This window comes from Rhyacophila brunnea, unplaced genomic scaffold (genome assembly GCF_057557595.1).
Source record: "Rhyacophila brunnea isolate RB1 unplaced genomic scaffold, BYU_Rbru_1.0 scaffold_14, whole genome shotgun sequence".
In the NCBI taxonomy this organism is placed as follows: domain Eukaryota; kingdom Metazoa; phylum Arthropoda; class Insecta; order Trichoptera; family Rhyacophilidae; genus Rhyacophila; species Rhyacophila brunnea.
In genome coordinates this window covers 20811615-20834133 of record NW_028232796.1, presented here as the reverse complement: position 1 = coordinate 20834133, position 22519 = coordinate 20811615, and the positions used below count along the sequence as shown (strand labels likewise).

Genomic DNA, 22519 nt, shown 5'->3' with positions numbered 1-22519 from the left:
AGGATAAAAATAACTAATAATATTAATTTATTGTAAACAATGTTGATATTAATGGGTAAAATGGCGCTCTTGTGTAGAGTTACAATGCTTTCTTCGTCAATTTAGAAGTGTAACACATTAAAAAAGATCGTGCGTAAATCATTTCAAGTTTATTATTAAAATAATCATCAGTAAACTTACAATTATGGAGAAACACAAATATCAGTAGATTTCTTGAATTTCGAAAAAAATCAAAAATTCAGTATATTGGCAAAAAATATCAGTAGATCTACTGAAATTTCAGTAGACATGGCAACACTTGACGACAGTTCAGTTTGGAAATAAGTGAATATCTGGATAGCTTGTGTACGCCGCAAAATATACAATTATATTCATATATTGTTAATATGTGCTGAGCTATAAACATTTTTCAATATGTCCGGATCACTAGAGATCCCTCTCCGCGATACGGACGAGGTATGAAAATTTTCACTTGCATAAAAATATTAAAATTAGTAAGCAATGTCGTTTGCCTAACCTATAATTATTTTTAGGTGATCGAGTTGGATCCCGAACAATTACCGCAGGGAGATGAAGTACTCGGCATTCTTCGCCAGGAGAGATCCCACCTTAACATCTGGGTCAATGTTGGCGTAAGTACTATAAGAACGTTTACGCATGGAATGTAATGAAGTTAGAAATGTCTCCATCAATTTCCTAGGTCATCTATTCTCTATTCTATTGTACAAATAAATCCATCAATTCTAATGGACTGAGTGAACCCTTCGAGTGTAATAATATTATCCTAAATGAATGCCTTAATAATCAATTTATATGGGTAAACACTATTGTCTGATGATTGCGTTTCTCCCCTGCCAACCACCTCATCTCAACACACATAGTGGAGCGTATACCATGGTGTACCGAACGTTAGGCGCTCTTCATAGTTGTGCTAGGAATGACCCCTGCAGAATACAAGAATTGGCGTACGATATACATGATCACTACTCCAATTTAATCAATCATGGCCTTGATGACAAGAGAGCTCGCTCACCGTATGACATTACAAACTTTTTGAAAGAAATAGTACCTCGTGGAAACCAAGTCACAATGACCGAACAGATACTAAAACTAACTCGTTTGTATATGTTACGCCAAATGTGCGAAATTGACTATTACATGAAATGGGCTAAATTTTGGCTAATTCATGTAATAGTCAAGCCTGTTGCCTTATTCATGAATTAGGTAAATTTTCTGCTTAGTACATGAATTCACCAGGGCATGGAATTCTTAAACTGTCAACATGACAGTAGAAAAAGTAAATTTAATACGGATGATTTTATTAGTTATAATTGGACATAATATAATAGTATTATTAGGTTAGGTTGGGTTAGGTTAGGTTAGGTTTTGAAATTCTGAATTATTCAACTGAATGTCCATTTTGAGATTAGCTAACAAGTGTCAACAAACTATCAAAAACATACAATCGACCATTGCACGATCGATACCCAAGCACGAATCAAATCACGAAAATACCTTTTAATAAAATTCATCCGTTATCATATTATAGTTCTAGTTTTTTTGCGCATAGTACTTAAATGGATATGAACGTCGTTGTAGTTATTGATTGGTATATTTTTATATTATAATCAATGACATTTGACACATTTGGTTAGTTTGATTAGTTGCAAAAAATACCACCGAAGCGGGACCACCTATTTTGACCATAGATAATATACGTACATTTTGACCAATCCACGAGCATTTCACACATTTAGTTTAGTTGCAAAAAATACCACCGTAGCGCTACTATCTAATTTGTCCAACGCATGAACAAGGCAGAAAAATTACTGCCGAATTCATGCACTCACCAGATATTTTGTCTAATTCATGAATAAGGCAACGGGCTTGCATTTTTCATGATTTAGGCAAAATTTAGCCCATTTCATGTAATAGTCAATTTCGCACATTCGGCGTAACATATACATTGATATAACAAGATAATACACCGTTACATATCAAATCACAATATGAACGTGGGCAAGTTTTGCAAAATAGATCAACGACATCTTTCAAAAATCTGTAATAATCACCCTTATTGCAATGTAGGTAAAGTTAATATTTAACTACTTCATAATATAGGTATGTACTTTTACAGTAGACATTTGGCGATCAGCTGTAGATGCGTATAAGAAGAAAATGTTAATACACGACCGTCATAGATTTGCAACAATAATCCTTATTGCAATGTAGCCAAAGTTTATTTTTCAACCACATTCATTCATATTTATCTGTGTATGAGAGAATATTTGTTTAAATGGTCAGATCTAGATTTCTATCGGTGGCGTCGTTTGCAAGGCCCCTTTTATTTTTGACAAACTGCATATTATACTCATATAAATGTTTGTATCCCATACAGGTGGCGTACTATAAACAAAAGAAAACGGATGACTTCATCAAGATCTTGGATGCGGGCCGCACCGAGGCCAACATCGATTATGCCAACTCGGAGAAAGATCAGATGCAGTGCCTGGACATGCTCGCCGCATATTACGTGCAGGAAGCTAACCAGGAAAAAAACAAAGACAAGAAACGGGATCTGTTCACCAAAGCTACAATCCTATACACAACTGCCGACAAAATCATCATGTACGATCATGTAAGACAACACCCTCTTTCATTACCAAGTTTATTCAAAAAACAAAGAAATATAAGAAGTTTCACATAAATAAAACTGTAAATACAAAAATTATATAGTACAAGTTCTCCGAATGAGCTAAGTAAAGCCTATTTTAAGATTTTATAAAACAACGTCCACCTAAACACATTTCATATAGGTGGAATATAACAATATCCAAATCGATTTGGTTAAACATAGTTATTGCCCGCTCAATTGGCATCATCAGTGGCAGGTTAGCTCTGCACCGAGAGAGAACAAACAACTGATTTTTCATTACACTACATCCGAATTTACTTTACCGGCGAAAATGCTGTACATACTGCATTATTTTTTTTTTTTTTTGCAGAATCATCTTTTAGGCCGAGCATACTTCTGCTTGCTGGAGGGTGACAAAATGGACCAGGCGGATGCGCAATTCAATTTTGTGTTGAATCAATCTCCCAACAATATTCCCTCACTGTTGGGCAAAGCATGTATCGCTTTCAATAAGAAAGACTATCGCGGAGCTCTCGCCTTCTACAAGAAAGCTTTGAGAACCAACCCCAACTGCCCGGCTGTTCTCCGACTCGGCATGGGCCATTGCTTTATGAAGCTAAATAATCAGGATAAAGCAAGGTTTGGGATTCATTGTTTTAATAAAAATTACCTTCACAGCAAAGAAATGGAATGAGAATGAACTCATCTCTCCATTAAAATGAATTTATGGATTCGATTGGTTAATCGAATGACTAACATCCATTTCTTGTAAAAAATATCTTTTTGGAAACCTTTTTGTAAGGTGGCCAAGATCCACATTGGATTGTGGAGGCAATGGAACAATTTAACCATGATGATTTGCAGATGCGATTTCTTCTAAACGAATTGCACCATTATTTTCGAGTTGACTTACATCAAGCCACAGCATAGCTTTCTTTCGCTTGGCGCCGCTACGACTATGACTTATTTTCTGTCAAAACTAACATAGAATGGCCATCACGGTGACAGAAATTGAATACCTACATGTATGTTTTGCAGAATGGCATTCGAACGAGCTTTGGCATTGGACAGTTCATGTGTTGGCGCATTAGTTGGTCTCTCCATTTTAAAGCTGAATCTTCAGGATCCCGAATCTAATAAGATAGCTGTCATTATGTTATCCAAGGCCTACTCAATTGACCCGAAGAACCCCATGGTCCTGAACCACCTGGCAAACCATTTCTTCTTCAAGAAGGTATACTATAAATTAAAAACTTTTATATAAAATTCCTCATAATCAATTAAGTACAACATCCAATGGGCCCTATTGTGAGTTTTCATTTTCAAATATTATCTCTTATACACCAATCTGTCCTCTATTTACAAGTAATATAATTCAAACTCAGCAATCGAAATTTATGTCAAAATCTCAAAAACACTTCAAGAAAGTGTCAACAAGAGGCCGCCATTTCCTTTTTTATTTACAAATAATACATTCAATACTATTAATGCAGATAATATCAACTTTTCTACAGCTACTCATTCAACTATGCTTAAAACGTTATGGAATCGCTATCAAGTATTGTACTTCTAGAGATGCTCTGTACTTTGTATCCTTTTTTAGAAATGAATTTTTTTTTGAATTTTGTAATAAATATCACCTGTAACAAAATCTATTTTATTAATGGTTTTGACCTTACTGTTTAAATATTTAATAATTTTCAAGCTAAAAAACACTATTAAAACACAAACCTCTTAAAACTCCCTATATTCTCAAAGAAAACGTGAAGAACTTATTTGTAGGTATGTAAATGTCTGAGAATTATGTAATGTATATATTTGTAAGTAAATTTCATATACGCACACCTCTCCGTGTGAAATTTATGATAAAAAGATTTCTTTTTACGTAAATTATAATATAGAAATATCTCATTGCTTCATCTAATATAGTAATTCAATCTCCTTGTCTTTGTACTGGATTCAGTAGGGTGAAAAAATTTCTCGATTCAGTTTATTAAGTTGTCTTACAATTTGTTATAAGGATTACAATAAAGTCCAACATCTGGCTCTGCATGCGTTCCACAACACGGAGAATGAAGCTATGCGTGCGGAGAGCTGTTACCATCTGGCACGGGCATTTCACGCTCATGGAGACTGCGACCAGGCCTTCCAGTATTACTACCAAGCCACGCAGTTTGCGCCTCCCGCATTTGTCCTGCCCCACTTTGGCCTCGGGCAGATGTATATTTATCGAGGGGATTCAGAGAATGTATGTATATTATATGTCATATTTGTGTAGGTGTACAATTCAACATTATTTTTTCATTGGCTCTTCAATCCAATGTGAATCTCGGCTGCCTCGTGAATAGGTCTCGTAACAAAGGTTTTTCACAAGAAGTGAATGATGGCATCTTGCTCGACCTATTGCTTCCATAGTTCAACAGTTGACCTTCCTAAGTAATTACATGTGATTTAAGAATGTAACAGTCTTCATTGAAAATATTTAACTTGGAGCAGCGTCAGTAAAATACCTTACTTGTAATCTTGTATCTTCTCAAGCTGACTCAAGGATCTCAAGGTAGCTAACTGGTAAAGTACTCGGCTGGCATCCGATAGATCTGGGGTTGAATCCCACTTGATCTGATGTTTTTATTCAAATAGGTATGCTTCTGAAGCTGTTCTGAGTTATGTATGAAAGAATGAAGAATGTTACATTCTTAAATTTTGTGTATTACATATATCTTGAAAAAATATAATTTAATTTAAATTATTAACAAGTCCAAGTATGTCAACACTAAAGTTCGAAGAGATCCTTACGCCATCTATGAATTGATATTCACCACATATAACAATTTCTTTATGACAGTTTTGATGATGACTCACATGATGAACTTTATCAAGTATGACTACTGAAATTTACGTTTCAGTTTATATAATGTTGTAATTATTATACGATGGCTGCGTGGCTTAAGCGCCGGTCTATAGTGTCGAGGGTCCCGGGTTCGAATCCTGGGTCTGGCAAAAAGTACACATATTGTTTTTCAATTTGTGTATGAGTCAGAGTATGGACCTAATAGGTTGAGCAAGAGGCTGACATCCATTTCTCGTAAAAAAAATCTGTTAATACAAACCTCCTCTCTGTGGAGGCCCATATGATCCTATTAGGATCGGACATGGTCGAAGAAGTAATTATTATTGCCAATACTGTATGGTGGGTGAATTTGTTTTATTGATTTTAATATTTCTTCATTAGGCCGCCCAATGTTTCGAAAAAGTTTTAAAGGCTCAGCCAAACAACTACGAGACAATGAAAATTCTTGGATCCCTATACGCTGCGTCTACCTCTCAATCTAAACGAGATATCGCTCGTGCACATCTCAAGAAAGTCACCGATCAATTCCCCGATGACATCGAAGCTTGGATTGAATTGGCTCAGATATTAGAGCAGTCTGATTTGCAGGTATGTCATCCCATTTTTTTTATTAATAAACCAGACCTAAACTTGGTATTGTAATGCATTTTTGAAGACATAATAATTATGTATAATCATCTAAGTCATTTTGTCATCTGCCTTTGATTCATCATTGATACTAGATAGATTAATCAATATATAATATACACTTCTGAGAAGAGGTGTTTATTTTCTACAGTGTGAAACTTGTACAACAGTTTATCTGGGTCAGACAGACAAACCTTTTATTACTAGGTAGGTACATATAACGACCACGTACGTTGATTGAAAACAGGTAAGACGGATACACAATTTGCCAAGTGTCTTATAGAGAGCTGCCATATTGTAGTTCCAACTCGTGGTCATATATCTGTGCATTTATCTGGGTCAATCAACTAAACCTCATGGACAAAGTTGAGATAAATAAATACATTCCAGAAAAGTCTATTGAGTACCTTATTAATCTGTTTAATCCTTTTCACGCGGACGGCTTACCTGTTGTGCCCTCATTAATTGGCCATTTGATATAATTAGCATGTTATTTAAATGTGGTAATTAGATAGTAATTAAATGCTCTGCAGTCAACAAGTTGAATGAGGTAATTAAATATTAATTAAAAGGTTCGCAGCGAACGGGTTAATAGTCGTTCAATGTTAGAGTCAATGTCACCCTTATTTTAGTTTTAGTCAAATTATTTAAAATCAGTAATACTAAAATCAGTAATAATACCACTAGCTTGGAATGAACGAAATACTCTCAACAATTATCGACGTTTTCATTTAATTTTTAATCTATCATTTACTTCACTTCAAATTCTGCATAAAAAAATAGCACATAAATTTAGGGATGAGTGTACACATATTATTAATGGGAATATTTTATGTTTTTAGGGATCATTGGTGGCGTATGCAACTGCAACAAAAATATTACAAGAGAAAGTTCAAGCAGATATTCCGGCAGAAATCAGAAATAATGTCGGATCCCTCCATTACCGACTTGGCAATCTCCAGGAGGCCAAAGAAAACCTGGAAGGTTCCCTGGCTCGCTCCAAGGCTGAAGCGGAACATGATGCTCAGTATTACAATTCTATTGCTGTCACGACTACTTATAATCTTGCCAGATTGAATGAAGCTCTGTGTACCTTTGACAAGGCTGAAAAACTCTACAAAGATATTCTCAAGGAGCATCCTAATTATGTTGACTGTTATTTAAGGTACAATATTCACATCATGAGACTTGTATCATCGATATATACAACAAAATGACTGATATGATGCGTCTAATTCCAAAAAGCGATAAGTCCACATTTGGTCAAAATCGAGAAAAAAATACGCACGGGTTCTTTGTATAATTTTACACAATATGTATTGATCTATAAATTCCAAAACGCGACATAACCATACGAAAAAAAATATTTGAAGTCTCGATTTATTACAAAAAGCGCCAAGTCCGTGTTTCATATTATTTAAAGCTTGGTTGATTTCGCGCGTGCTTAAGTCAACCAATAAGGGATCGTTCAATATGGAAAAGGGCGTCTCCCATGCTGTAGCATCTGGTAAACTCATGACAGTGCCACGGAAATATGTGCCTTATGCGGAATGAATTAAAAAGTGAGGTACAATTAGCGCTAGCGTCCAGTTTTATCTTGCCTATATTTATTACGTTTAAGAGTTTATTGGCTGAAACAAATTGCCATTTGGTTCTAATTTTGACATAGAATACAACGGAAAAAATAATCTCACGTTAAAACAAATAATTGAAGCTTGAAACACAAAAACGTTGTTTCCTGAAAATATTGAATTGTGAACTTGTCGCTTTTTGTAATTAGACGCCTCATATAGTAGAATAATTCTTGTAATATACTATATTATTGTGTGTTATATTTTTAATACTTTTTCGTCTATTCCCGCCAGCGATGATCAAGCGGAAAAATATCCACTTATGAAGTTGTGAGTCACAAGTTTGAATCCAACGACTGCAAATTCACATATTGATTTCAATGTTTATTTAGATGTAGAGCATACGCCGGATAGGTTGAACAAGTGGCTAACATCCATTTCACGTGAAAAAAATGTTATGAAACCTCTTACAATCAATTATTTCATTGTTAACAATAATTAATTGTGTCTGTGTGCATGATCGGGAAAACAGTTTTGTTGAATTTTCTTGAGTTTAGATTGAGGTCACCTCAAATGTGAAAAAACTTACATTGTACTCCTACCAGCCAATCTCTCTTTAATATCATCAAAAATACTGAAGTATAGCCTTTCTCTGACAATAATGATTTGATTGTTTCAATATGAAAATTTTTACAAACAGGCTTGGATGCATGGCTCGCGACAAAGGCCAGATCTACGAGGCCAGCGATTGGTTCAAGGAAGCCCTTCGGATAAACAATGAACATCCAGATGCGTGGTCGCTCTTAGGAAATCTCCATTTAGCCAAGATGGAATGGGGCCCAGGCCAGAAGAAGTTCGAGAGAGTCCTTAAAAACCCTTCCACTTCCACTGATGCATATTCTCTGATTGCTTTAGGTATGTACTTCTTTATAATGATTCAAACATCATGTTTTTGTTCGAACTTCAAACCATTTTGATATGTAATAGTGTAAAGAAAAACCTTTAACGTGACTTATTTTAAAACAATGTAGCATTTTGAATGTTGAGCTTCGTTATAATTATTATTATTATTATTGAAGTAGTGAAAGTCTTATGTTGTGATTTTATTAAGGCCATGCATTAGTTGAGGCACGGCCTAAAAAGATCGTTGCTAGGCGATGCGTGGATTGCGGGTCGCGGGTGCAAATGACGCCTGTCAAACGAAATATTATTTGTCATATAAATCCAAGATACGTCCATTTTATGTTCTGTTTATTGTTCTATTAGTAACAATAATAATATATTCATTGACATGTTTTCTTTTTAAAGTAAATGGGTAACGTTTTTAGTCATCTTTACACGATTTTAGAATTAATTGACCCGTCGCCATCACGCAGCAAAGTGACGTGTTTCTGGCTCGATATTCTCTCACTGAATGGCAGCGAGTCCAAAATTTCGTCGCGCCTACAGTTGAAAATTATTTGGCGTTTCACTGATGCGTCACCTTAATGCGATCATTGCAATCAAGGTGACTGTGTACATGCATTCATTGCATGAACAAATGCACCTACCTGCTATGTAATCATCTTAATCAATGTGAAGTGAAATAAATTGTTGTAACAGCAAGGAATAAAAATCGAGTAATTCAGATGTTAGTAATCAACATAGCTACCTACTACACCCTGTTCATTTTGTTTCTGTCAAAAATCACAATATTGATTTATTACTATATTATTATTTAAGTGTTTCTAATGGTCTGCCTATTAGTTTTGGACAATGTGGAAATATTATGTATCCGGAGTATAGTCAATACTTAGTGATGATCTGTGCAGGTAGACAAGTCATATTGTGATGAACAAATACAACTTTGATGATATTTTTTTTGCCTATGGTTTAGCAAACTATAATTGTTTATGGATATCTATTATACAATTTTAAAGATTAAAGAAAGTTTAACGATTTGAGATAACCACACAGAAATTTTATGATAAAATGTTGGTGCATAATGAATTAATAAATTCGATCTTAAAAATAGTGACATTTTACCTAAGTGTGTCACCATATAATGCTTTACATATATATTTTGTAATTTATCCTTCTGGACCTTATTATGTGTATGCCAGGTATATAGAGGATTCCCTAGATTTTGAAAATTGCTTCCAAAGTTCTGCCAACAAAAAAGATTCCGACTAAGACGGTAATTAGTGTTCACTGGCTGAGCAAATTCATTTGTCATTTTAGGCAATGTCTGGCTTCAGACGCTACACCAGCCCACCAAAGATAAAGACAGAGAAAAGAGACACCAGGAGCGAGCATTGGCCCTCTACAAACAAGTCCTAAGAAATGACCCGAAGAATATTTGGGCAGCGAACGGTATCGGGTCTGTTCTGGCTCACAAGGGCTGCATCAACGAAGCTCGAGATATCTTTGCTCAAGTGAGAGAGGCTACTGCTGACTTCTGCGATGTCTGGATGAATATTGCACATGTCTACGTTGAACAGAAGCAGTACATCAGTGCTATACAGATGGTAGGTTGTCAAGAGTTTGCACTGTACCTAAAGAGATACACACTATGAGATTGGTAAGGGGTGTAATTGACATTTTGCAACTATACAGAAGAGTGCTTTGAAATAATAATTTTATTTACCCTACCAAAAAATATTGCATCTTTGTCACCGAATAACTCCTAAATAATCTAAACCTGCAAATAATTCATTTTTGCCAAAATGTCATTTATGACCTTTTGAGTTCACAATTCCATATAAACTTTTTGTGTTCTAATGCTTGATGACATTCCAGATTTTTGTAGCCATAGACAGCATTGAAATGAAACATGGTAATATAATTAATAAAATACTTACTGCCTGTTTTGACATTTTGATGTACTGCACGATGGATATACAGTTATTTGCATTTTTTTGATTTTTCAAATAAATAATATTCTATACAATGTTTCAAGGCAAGTTTACCTCAGTACAGCGCTGGTTAATAAATCAATTGAGCTCAATAAGGTTTTGTTTGCTTAAAATGAATATACTATATGAAATGACTTGCAGTTAATTGATCATTAGCCTTAGTAATCGTTTCTTCAGCTTCTTTTTTAGGATCCATTTCTATAGAAATAGGTTTTCTTCAGCATGCTTCATCGTAAAAAGTAATATGACCGACGATAAGTAATATGATACGACGTAAACAGATAATATTACTTCTTAGCTACCTACATACATAAATTTGGCAGTGAAATACAATGGAATATTGTCAAATTTATGGCAGTGGCTTTGTATGCAAAAACAATATTGTTAGCTTCATAATATAATTATGTTTATACGGCAAATCTCATATGTTTTACTTATCTAATCTGTATACAATCTATATCAGATTTGCTTAATTTTATTGATGCTTTTTTGTTTGCAGTATGAAAATTGTTTGAAGAAATTCCACCCTCACCATAACGTGGACGGTCTTATTTACCTGGCTCGAGCTCTGTCGTATGCGAATCGACTCCGGGAAGCCAAAATTGCTTTGCTACGAGCTAGAAGAGTTGCGCCACATGATGGATCTCTACTCTACAGCACAGCACTCGTCCTGAGAAGATTGGCCGCCCACGTATTGAGAGACGACAGAAGCCCTCTGCATACTGTAGTCGGGGCTGTTCATGAATTGGGTCTCAGCCACAAGTAATATCACAGTTTTGATCTTAACGTAATATGCATTTGTTCTACTGATGTCTCAAAAATATTTATAACCCAAATTTTAAATTGTTCCTGTGAAATTATTCTTTTAAAATTCAATATATTATGTAATATTTTATGGACCAATTCCATCTTAAATATTATGGACCCGCACTCTTACGCGTACATCTGTGCCCTTGTTTCCTGCTACTCTCATTTCAAACAACATGCAACGCTCTGACGTGTTAGCTTGAATGTCACCAATTTTATTCTCTTCTATTATCTTGTCCTACTGTAATGTATGACTGTGTTTTGCTTCAACAGAAATTTATATTTCTTGTAGAAAAATACTCCTGTTAATTTCAATATTTAAAACCGACCAATTTGACTGATTGTCATAATTCAAAATAGCTTTCCTTCGATTTCAAAAATATCCCGCTTTTTGCTTTTGTTTCTGCAGGCTAGTACATTATTGATACTTATTGATATTATTTCGCAGGTACTTCACTTACCTTTCGCAGACGACAGGCGGCGATCGTCTGAAGTATGATACACAGCTGGCGGGAGTGGAGGCTCGCCAGTGCCAGGACCTGCTATCCCAGGCACAGTACCACGTGGCTAGGGCCAAGAGGGCTGATGAGGAGGAGAGGACTCTCCGCCGTAAACAGGAAATGGAGAAGGAGGCTTTCAAGAAGAGACAGGCACGTTCTTCGTATTACTCACATCCGTAGCTCCCAGTCTAGCTCTATTTTCCATTTGTCACTATTTATCAAGTTGGTTTCAGTGGCTATTCCAATTATTCGAAAGCTCCCACATTTTTAGTTGAGGTCAAATCACTACTTAAATAAATAAAATCAAGTAAACAAAATGAGTTAAATACCTATATTAATTATAGTAATGTACTTTATGTAGGACGAAGAACGCAAGAAAAGACAAGAGGAAATGGCAAAGATGTCAGTGGAGATGCTGCAGAAGAGGAAGGAGTACCAGGAGAAGACAAAGGCCGCTTTGGTGATGGACATGCCCGCCGAGAAGGGTGGCAGAAAAGGCGGCAGAGGGAGGAAAGACGACTATGTCTCCGACTCAGGGGGCAGCGGGGATGACGGCGCTCCCAAAGAACCTGGGTAATAGTTTATTTTAGATTTTATCTTAAAGTATTTTTTTCTCTCATTAATTAAATACTTCCGAGAAAAACCTATATCAGCGGCGACAGGTGGAGGTAGGCTGTAAAGATTCGACATAAATAATGCACACTTAACTTTGTCAGACATACTTATTTGTTTTTATTGAATTAAGAATACATATTACACATGGTGTTGGTTAGTTTTTTTAAATTCATTAAGCCCTGCCTAACCAAACCATTATCGTTAAAAAAATATTCTTCTGTACGAATATTTCTTGACTATTATCTACTATGGCTTGGGATTAGGCAGGGCTTAATTGAATTATAAAAACTAACAAACACTGCCAACACATTGTAGTCTTGGTTCAATGAAAAAACTATACGTTTGACTCTCGAAGTTTATTGTACACCATTTATGTCGAATCATAACAGCTTCACTCCACCTTTCGCCACTGACCTATATGTATACGAAAAAAGACATTCATCTTCTCTCATCTGCTTTTAAAGGATTGGTTACATATTTACTCACATATATTACACAGACTATCAACGCTTGTATATCGTCGGCTTACTATGCAAACCTTCTGTCTGTTTTAAAAAAAAGTTCAGGAGAAAGTTAAACGTATTATTTATTATATTTCTTTTATAAATAAAAAAGTTTTTTCTACAATATTATTTAAATATTTAAAGTGCACTCTTTTGATATTTATGATAAACTTAAAACTTTTTTATTTATAAAAGAATTGTAATAAATAATACTTTTTAACTCTCTCCTGAACTTTTTTCTAAAACAGACAGAAGGTTTGCATAGTAAACGGATGATATGTATTTGCATGAATGATACAAAAAAATTATAAACTGTTCAACCCAATGGGTCTGTTATATCGATAAATATAAAATATTGATAATATTATATGTAACGAATTTACTTAGATAACAGTCTTTAGCCATGTTTTCATTGTTTTAGTGCGGAGAAAAATCGCAAAAGAAAGCGTGAACCCGGTGAAAAGAAAGGAGGGGGACGTAAAAAGAAAGAGAGCCGGGCAGGAGGGGGCAAATCCGACTCGGATAGTGACCGACCCAAAACAAAGAGGGGCAAAAAGAAGGTTTGTCTAACACATACCACTCTTTATCCAATAAGAAGTGACACAGTTCACACAAGCAATTTCATTCGCTGCCAAATGCACTTCTGTCCAATTCAATCAATGACAGAAAAGTTTTCAGGTTTTTTTCTTTTACCATTCAATCTCCTGTTATAGATATACAGTAAAACCTCGTTAATACGAATTCCATGGGATCGAAAATCGAAAAAAAAATCAAATTACGAAATGTATGAGGGAAAAATATTAAAATTTTGATTTTCATTAATTTCGTTTCTGATCATAGATGTGCCTACCGAATTGGGTGATAAAATGTCAGGATTATTTTTATTACCATCATAAAATAAGTAATTTTTGATGTTTTAACCCGGCCGCCGCGTCAGTTTCAATATGAAAGAAGCCCGCTCTGTGGTAAGGTTTTTCTAAATGCTGTGCTTCGCTGTATTATGATAAATACGGCAATTAAAAATAGCTGGTATAACTGTTATCATGCCTAGATACATAAGGTTCGAAGTGCCACACTAAAAAATAGAATCGATTGTTGAATTTAGCTGTGTTTTCTTCAATGAAATCATTGATAGTCCTTTGTATTGAAAAATCACTCACTATAATATTTTACTCATGTTAGAAACACTTAAAAATGCCATTAAAAATATTGAAAATAATAGCTTTTATGTGTGTGTCGCATATTATTACATGTTTTATGGTTCGCGTAAAGTTGAGTCCACACTGGTTGAAATATTATAATAATTTCTTTTGTTATTTTTTGAGTGAAATTTGGATTTTTACTAGATTAAACTTTTCAGTTTTATTGAGCATTGTGTTATGTTAGTGATTGTCGTTTTATGTTTTATAAAAAAACAATATTTATTTTGTAAAATCTGCGTAATAGTGCTATAAAAACATTTTTTGCGTGAGGTTTTAAAATTTTATAAACATTAAATTGCATGCAAAGATAATATGTAATATAGTTGAAAAGTCAATATTCCATGATTTATATTTTATATTATGTTGTATTATACCCGTGTGTTTTTTTTATACTTACGTTTATTTATACGTTTTATATATTCCTTCATAGTAATTCGTAATTTATTGGTAAAACTCGCAATCGTCCTAACTAAAATATAATAATATATTATATTTTTTCATTCCGTGTGGACGCATCTTTACAAATATTTAAGACTTTCAATAATGAGCTCGATTTATGACTTTCAAACAATTGGGGTGACACATGATGACATGACCATGAGTAATAAAAATAAATGACATAATCCAGAACACAAGTTCAAGTACATATTTAGAAATATTTCGACGACACATTATTTATTGTTTTCGGTTCGGTTTTTTGGTTGTCTTTTATTCCCGCAAACATGGTGTTGTAAAGATCGCGGTGAATATTCAACTTTACAAGGTAAATCACTCGGCGCACACTCAACTCGAATGAAAATATTTTGTATGCCTAGTGCGCAGGCGCTGTAAAATACCGCGTAGATTTGAACTGATGCAATCGTACCGGCGAATCTCAATAGATCGAGAGGGTTCGAAAGATCGATGATTATGAAATTAAAACAACATATTTTTGACAAAGTTATATAGGTGGAAGTAGGCGGATGGATCGGGCTATTTTTTAATAAAATTCTCAATGCCGCATGAAAAATATTTCTTGCGTTATCCACAGGTCAAGGTTTGCGTATCTGACTGCTATACGGTCGCCCATGTGTTACGTACTAGCTGTATCCTACTGGAATACGGTCGCCGGGAAAGGGTTAAGAAAAGTCTGTCACAATTTTCAATGACTGGCTCATGAAATAGTGTACTTTATTACGATTTATTGAATATTTTTAGATGCCAGGGACTCTGAAATCATTTCGAATTACGAAATTCGAATTAAAGGTATGGTTTTTTATAAAAATAATGTTCAAGGGACTTTTTTTTTGCGAAAATTTCGAATTATCAGTGTTATTACTAACGAGGTTTTACTGTACCATCATAAATCGTCCAGTCTTCGAATGTGGAACTAAGCTCATCCCAGTATAAAAAGTATTAAATGATATAACAAATATCAGCATGTGGCGCCCTCACTAAGCGGACAACTTATTCTGGTGGATTTATACTATGATACGTTCTTAACTTAAACAGCTATAAACACATGTATCAATTAGATAGTTTTGACATAGTCAGAGCGGCACAAAGCAATGCAATAGGCTTGATGTAAGTGCCATCAAGCAATAGCAACTGTAACAGTAATCACATTTGCCCTGCTTAATTGCTGTGCACTAGCATCGCATCTGCGCGTGTTTTCGAGGTTAAATTGATCCACTAGAACCTAAATCATTAAAGGCAGGATATAAAGTACAACGGTCAAAAATAAAGAATTCGGTAGGATTCTAAGCTTGAACAATCGATCAACTTTGTAATACCATTTTTTTCTTATCATGCAAGTCTATACATAAAATAGTGTCATTTTATTAATTATTTTTTATTAAGATAAAAAGATAGCGCACCGTAATGATGCAAACGTCTTTTCTACAAAATTAATTACATAATTTTTCAGGCCTAGATTCCTATACCTATTATATTACCTATTATATCGCTTGAGATTTTCAGTTATTTTTTTTTGTTGGTATTTGAATTGTGTATTGCAACAATGTTGTAATACACTGATAACTTCATGACTTTTGACTCTTTCAGCAATATGCAATATTCAATGTCTGGTTTGTTAAAACAGATCTCAATTTTGACAGCAACTAGCGTCGGTTTTACTCCGAACAATGTTCACCATCATCTGACCCTAACACACATTCAGATTCAAAACAGTACATCTTACACTGTTATCTCTTGAGAATACCCTCTATCAAGGAAGGAGAAGAGAGAATGCTTGATGACAACCCAAATACCAACAAAGACCTGAATCCTAGTTTCATAAAACATGTAGGAGTAGAGTACTTGAGTTTATTAATAATTCTTGGTAGAATTCCTCTTTATAAAATGATAATATAAATTATATTAAATTCTACAAGTTGGTTTATTAGTCAATAGCTATTTCGATTGTATATATCAGGATTGATAATAGTGTTTCAACCAAAAAAACCATTGACTATTAAACCAACTGATGGAATTTAATATAATTAATATCATCATTTTGTATGTAGATTTAAAATCTATAATTATCGTAGTGTAATATATTCTTCCGATGTCCTGGGAGGCTGTTAAGTACCCTCCACAGGATGAATACAGCGGCGCTACGATAGGTTGGCATGACATGGGAAGATGTAAAAAAGGTGGCGAGAGTCTGAGATTGTTGGAGGCACCACTCAGTGTCCATATTCTTCACCTAAGAAGTGGATAATGACAAAAAAAAAAGAACATTTTACAATCATTTGATTTGTTTTAATTAACAGGGAGGAAAGGAAGCAAAGAAGTCTGCTCAGTCGGACGGTCTGTCTGCCAAGCAGAAGTCTCGTATCGTGTCTAAGGCCACTATATCCACCAGCGAGTCGGAGGACAGCGATAAAGATACGAAGACACGGAAGAGAATCGTCAAGAGGTCTGATAGTGATAGGTAATGATATAATATACACTATTAATATAATATATTAAACAAACATACGCTCATTCATTCGTTCTCTGAGGCACGTTCTACACCTGATGAGACTGCAATAATAAGCTAGTGATTCCAGACTTTGTTGCATTACTTATATTCTTATTATTTCCCAACAGGTCAAAAAGCAGATCCCGCTCCAAATCAAGAAGCCGATCCAAAAGCGGGTCTCGTTCCCGCTCCAGATCCAAGAGCGGGTCTAAGTCAAAATCCAGATCTCGTTCAAAGAGTGGTTCCAGGTCGAAGTCTCGCTCCAAAAGTGGTTCCAGATCCAAGTCGCGTTCTAGATCAAAGAGCGGCTCACGCTCTAGATCCAGGTCCAAAAGTGGCTCTCGCTCCAGATCCAAGAGTGGATCTCGGTCCAAGTATGTATATTTTTTTCCAAATGCATTATAATAATATAATAATTATAATATACAGCGGAAACTAGATTTTCCAGAAAATAATAAAATTCATCTGGAATAAAATATTTTTCATACTAAGTATGTATAACCTAATAATTTACTTTTGTCACTTTTGAATTGAAGCCATGGTGACTTTTTTAATCTTTTCAAAATTTCTCCATTTATCCATGCCTTTTTCTGGTGATCACATTCTTGAAAACCAGATAATCGAGATTCTATTGAACATATAGAAAATTATTGTGATTTGTGTGATCCTTTGAATATCCAAAATAATAAATCAAGATTATTATTAAAACATACTTTTCACAACTTGGGTTTTACCTTTTGGCATTGTCAAGTTTTATGTACATGAAAACCTATGAGAACTGAGAAAAAATAATATTCAATGATTTTTTACAATTCGAGGGCTTAGTGTCAAACAACACTATCTACAAAAGTGCAACTTTACAGGAGCCAAAAATCGTTATTTTAGATTCTTGTAACTCAACAAGGGAAATGTTTATTTAAAACCTAATGTTAATATTTTATAATTTATTGTGTATTGTACATTTATCTTGCTAATGATGATGTTAAAATTTATAGGGATAGTTTTTAAAAAATATGAAAACAAGGGTAACTTATGTAGTTAGCGTTAAACTTTACTGACGATTTAATAAGAAATTAGAAAAGATTGACATAACGTTGTTTGACTATCATGTAGCCGTAAATGTAAAATAACGTTATCTAAAAATAAAAAAAACACTTTTTTGTAGATAACGTTGTCTGACTTTAAGCACTCGAATTGTATAATTACTTATACAATACAATGCATGTTTATTATGTATTTTTTATTGATTTATTGATCGCATTGTAACATGATTAATTGCAGAAGCCGTTCGCGGTCCAAGAGTCGTTCGGTTTCGAAAAGCAGGTCGAGGTCTCGCTCCAAGAGCGGCTCCAGGTCACGTAGCAGATCGAGAAACTCAAATCGATCGGGAGGCTCACGACCCGATACTCCTATATCCAGAAAATCCGTGTCAGCTAGTGAAGATGAAGGTTTGTGAAAAATGATCTTAGTTTTCGTTTGTGAATAGCTGTCACTTCGGTATTTCAGGTTTCGCCAACTGTAGTCATGTCATCCGTTAGATTATTAGTGTTTTCCCAAAATTTCCCTCATCACAGCACACTATTTGAATATACAATATTGAGATTTGAACATTTTTTTTTTGTTTCAGGTTGATTCAGCCAATTTCATCAGTACCATAAGTGTAAAAAGTCAAGTTATTGTCATACTAAATGAAATTTATTATAAAAAATACGTACATACCCACTTTGTATTAACCCGGCCGCCGCGTCAGTTTCAATATGAAAGAAGCCCGCTCTGCGGTAAGGTTTTTGTAAATGCTGTGCTTTGCTGTATTATGATAAATACGGCAATTAAAAATAGCTGGTATAACTGTTATCATGCCTAGATACATAAGGTTCGAAGTGCCACACTAAAAAATAGAATCGATTGTTGAATTTAGCTGTGTATACTTCAATAAAATCATTGATAGTCCCTTGTATTGAAAAATCACGGAGCCATTTTTGATGACGTAGACACGCTTGTGCGCCCATAAAAATTAATAAATCACTCACTATAATATTTTACTCATGTTAGAAACACTTAAAAATGCCATTAAAAATATTTAAAATAATAGCTTTTATGTGTGTGTCGCATATTATTACATGTTTTATGGTTCGCATAAAGTTGAGTCCACACTGGTTGAAATATTATAATAATTTCTTTTGTTATTTTTTGAGTGAAATTTGGATTTTTACTAGATTAAACTTTTCAGTTTTATTGAGGATTGTGTTATGTTAGTGATTGTTGTTTTATGTTTTATAAAAAAAACATTATTTATTTTGTAAAATCTGCGTAATTTTTTCTAAGTGCTATAAAAACATTTTTTGCGTGAGGTTTTAAAATTTTATAAACATTAAATTGCATGCAAAGATAATATGTAATATAGTTGAAAAGTCAATATTCCATGATTTATATTTTATATTATGTTGTATACCCGTGTGTTTTTTTTATACTTACGTTTATTTATACGTTTTATATATTCCTTCATAGTAATTCGTAATTTATTGGTAAAACTTGCAATCGTCCTAACTAAAATATAATAATATATTATATTTTTTCATTCCGTGTGGACGCATCTTTACAAGTATTTACGACTTTCAATAATGAGCTCGATTTATGACTTTCAAACAATTGGGGTGACACATGATGACATGACCATGAGTAATAAAAATAAATGACATAATCCAGAACACAAGTTCAAGTACATATTTAGAAATATTTCGACACACATTATTTATTGTTTTCGGTTCGGTTTTTTGGTTGTCTTTTTTTCCCGCAAACATGGTGTTGTAAAGATCGCGGTGAATATTCAACTTGACACGATAAATCACTCGGCGCACACTCAACTCGAATGAAAATATTTTGTATGCCTAGTGCGCAGGCGCTGTAAAATACCGCGTAGATTTGAACTGATGCAATCGTACCGGCGAATCTCAATATATCGAGAGGGTTCGAAAGATCGATGATTATGAAATTAAAACAACATATTTTTGACAAAGTTATATAGGTGGAAGTAGGCGGATGGATCGGGCTATTTTTTAATAAAATTCTCAATGCCGCATGAAAAATATTTCTTGCGTTATCCACAGGTCAAGGTTTGCGTATCTGACTGCTATACGGTCGCCCATGTGTTACGTACTAGCCGTATCCTACTGGAATACGGTCGCCGGGAAAGGGTTAAAATGTATTCTTATCTTGTGTTTGAATTCAAATGATAGTTATCATAATATAATACTGCGTCTCGTCATAATGACGGTTTTCATTTTCTACTGACAACACACCAAGAACACAAAGAGCAAAAATCATTTTTGAAATCATTAACCCATTCACATTGAGTCTACGTTGTGATCGGCAATTTAGAATCCTCGAAATTAATTAACCCATTGGAGATAGGGTGAATTTTTCAAGATCACTTAAAAAGACACACTGATTACTAAAATTAATATAACTCATTTATTATTCATTTAATTCAAATAAATCCTTTAAATATTAACAGGTTTTGAATTCTTCTATTGTTTAGTTATATTTTAAGTTAATTTTGTGTATCAGTGGAATCAAGAAAACATGTCAAATATAGGTTTTTGTGTTTTTTTAGCCCTTTTGTATACAAAATGACAAAGGTAAAAAGTCTATGATAGAAGTAAATGATAAAATAAAGATATACTAAACCCGAAGCAAAATAAAATACTTTTCAAGATATGTAGAAAATGGAGGGTCATTATATGTTTTTTACTCAAACACCTCATACCTACCAAACTGGTCATTATTTTGACAAATTTAAATAAAAAGAGATTTTATAAATCAAGTAATTCCTAAAAAATTTATGCGACTGTATATAACTAATACCATAAAATGTTAGCTACATTTATTATTAAATAATTTCAACTTTTAAAAAAATCAAAATATGATTAAAAATGTTTGATTTTGACCATGTCCTGCAGATTGTCTCCAATGGGTTAAAATTATACTTAACCGCAGTTAATTAAATAATTCTTTGACGATGGGGTACTATAATATATTTACCCAAATAATTTAACTCAAAATATTTGACTTAGTCATTATGTACAGATTTTCACGTTGACTTTTCAATACATGATAGATATACACAAATTATGCCCTTCTAGCAAAAACTCACCAAATATAAATAATATGTTTCATCATATTGTAAAAGTATTGTAATGAATCTTTTGTATCTCTTGTGACATTAGTTAACGTATTTTTTTCTTTTTTTCGGAATACATGACATTGTAAAGGATCCAATACTATTTATTAATTCATCGGTAACTTTATGCATGCTGGTAGGGACGAAATAAAAAATTGCACTTTCAATAAAACAAAAATATCATTTAATGTTTATTTATTTTCATACTGACTTTCTTCATAAACACACAATAACTGTAATAATATTGTAATACAAGTTTACTATCAAATTTTTGCTTCTCTCCTCAGAATTGAGGTGTTATGTATTACATTATAAATTACACTTATACACTAAATCACATTACATTATTATTTGACTAGAATCATGTACCATCAGTTGTATAAATAGTACAAAAACTTGATTGAAAATGACTTTTTTGTAATAAAACTTCATATTTGAATAGTAAATTGTTTTTTTTTTTATTTTACTTATTTTAGTTTAGAAATTTACCTATACGACATACAATATAATATTATATTACAAAAAACAAGTTACGAAGTTGTATACATTGTTTAGGGATTAGCCAGAGTTCGATTACGACACCGTTATCTTGTAAGAAATTTACCTATTATATTATTTAAATCTACGTTACTATTTCAAAAAATAGTAAAATCACTGCAAGTCTCAAAATGGCGTATAAAAGAAATTGAAAAACAAAAACATCGGTGACAAACTTCCACCAGCATAAAACACGTGGTAAAATCTAACCAAGTTGCAGACTTTTTATACACAAAACTTGAGTAACGCATATAGAATACGTATGCATAAACATTCAGTCTCAACAGTGTACATATTTGTTAGAAAGTCTCATAGGCAGTCACTCTGAATATAATAATAATGTATTTACTATACGAACGTAAAGTAAATATCAGTGAAATTTATAAAAAAGAGCAAACGTGTAGCCTGTTAGGAACGAAATAAAGATCCACAATACATAATAACAACAAATGACATAATTACATGAGCAGACTCCCACAACCGACCATCTGGACATTGACTTATATCACATTAAAATATATTTTCATAGTCATGAGAATTGTCCATTGTTGCCTGATTCAAATCGACAACTGAAACAAACAATAAAATTGTCTTGAAGAGGACGTTGGGTTCTGCCTCCAGCCACGGTGTCATTACTGTCTGACTAATTCCAT

General features: G+C 33.7%; 1 protein-coding gene across 3 annotated transcripts; it reads left to right on the top strand.

Annotated features, from left to right (window-relative positions):
- Positions 1 to 311: 311 nt before the first annotated feature.
- Positions 312 to 21775, top strand: LOC147075703 (RNA polymerase-associated protein CTR9 homolog). 3 transcript variants are annotated; one of them, XR_015069955.1, is made up of 19 exons: positions 312 to 456; positions 534 to 632; positions 2399 to 2638; positions 3006 to 3274; positions 3674 to 3869; positions 4656 to 4883; positions 5868 to 6074; positions 6956 to 7278; positions 8385 to 8599; positions 9905 to 10191; positions 11078 to 11340; positions 11834 to 12035; positions 12247 to 12458; positions 13425 to 13563; positions 16959 to 17119; positions 17278 to 17523; positions 18431 to 18597; positions 18777 to 18875; positions 20343 to 21775. XR_015069955.1 is itself a non-coding variant. In XM_085942013.1 (18 exons), the coding sequence occupies exons 1-18, from the start codon at positions 415 to 417 to the stop codon at positions 18779 to 18781; spliced, it is 3501 nt and encodes a 1166-aa protein (XP_085798139.1). In that variant the 5' UTR covers positions 312 to 414; the 3' UTR covers positions 18782 to 19450. The 3 variants fall into 3 exon arrangements, 1 of the variants encoding a protein (XP_085798139.1); XR_015069954.1 differs by having other exon boundaries at positions 18777 to 18882; positions 20349 to 20417; XM_085942013.1 differs by lacking the exon at positions 20343 to 21775 and having other exon boundaries at positions 18777 to 19450.
- The last annotated feature ends 744 nt before the right edge of the window (positions 21776 to 22519 follow it).

Excerpts from the sequence above, each read along its gene's own strand:
- LOC147075703 (XM_085942013.1), top strand. The coding sequence starts at position 415 with ATGTCCGGATCACTAGAGATCCCTCTCCGCGATACGGACGAG. Across the intron at positions 2,639-3,005 it reads AAATCATCATGTACGATCAT|AATCATCTTTTAGGCCGAGC; the intron begins GTAAGACAACAC and ends TTTTTTTTGCAG. Across the intron at positions 10,192-11,077 it reads ACATCAGTGCTATACAGATG|TATGAAAATTGTTTGAAGAA; the intron begins GTAGGTTGTCAA and ends TTTTGTTTGCAG.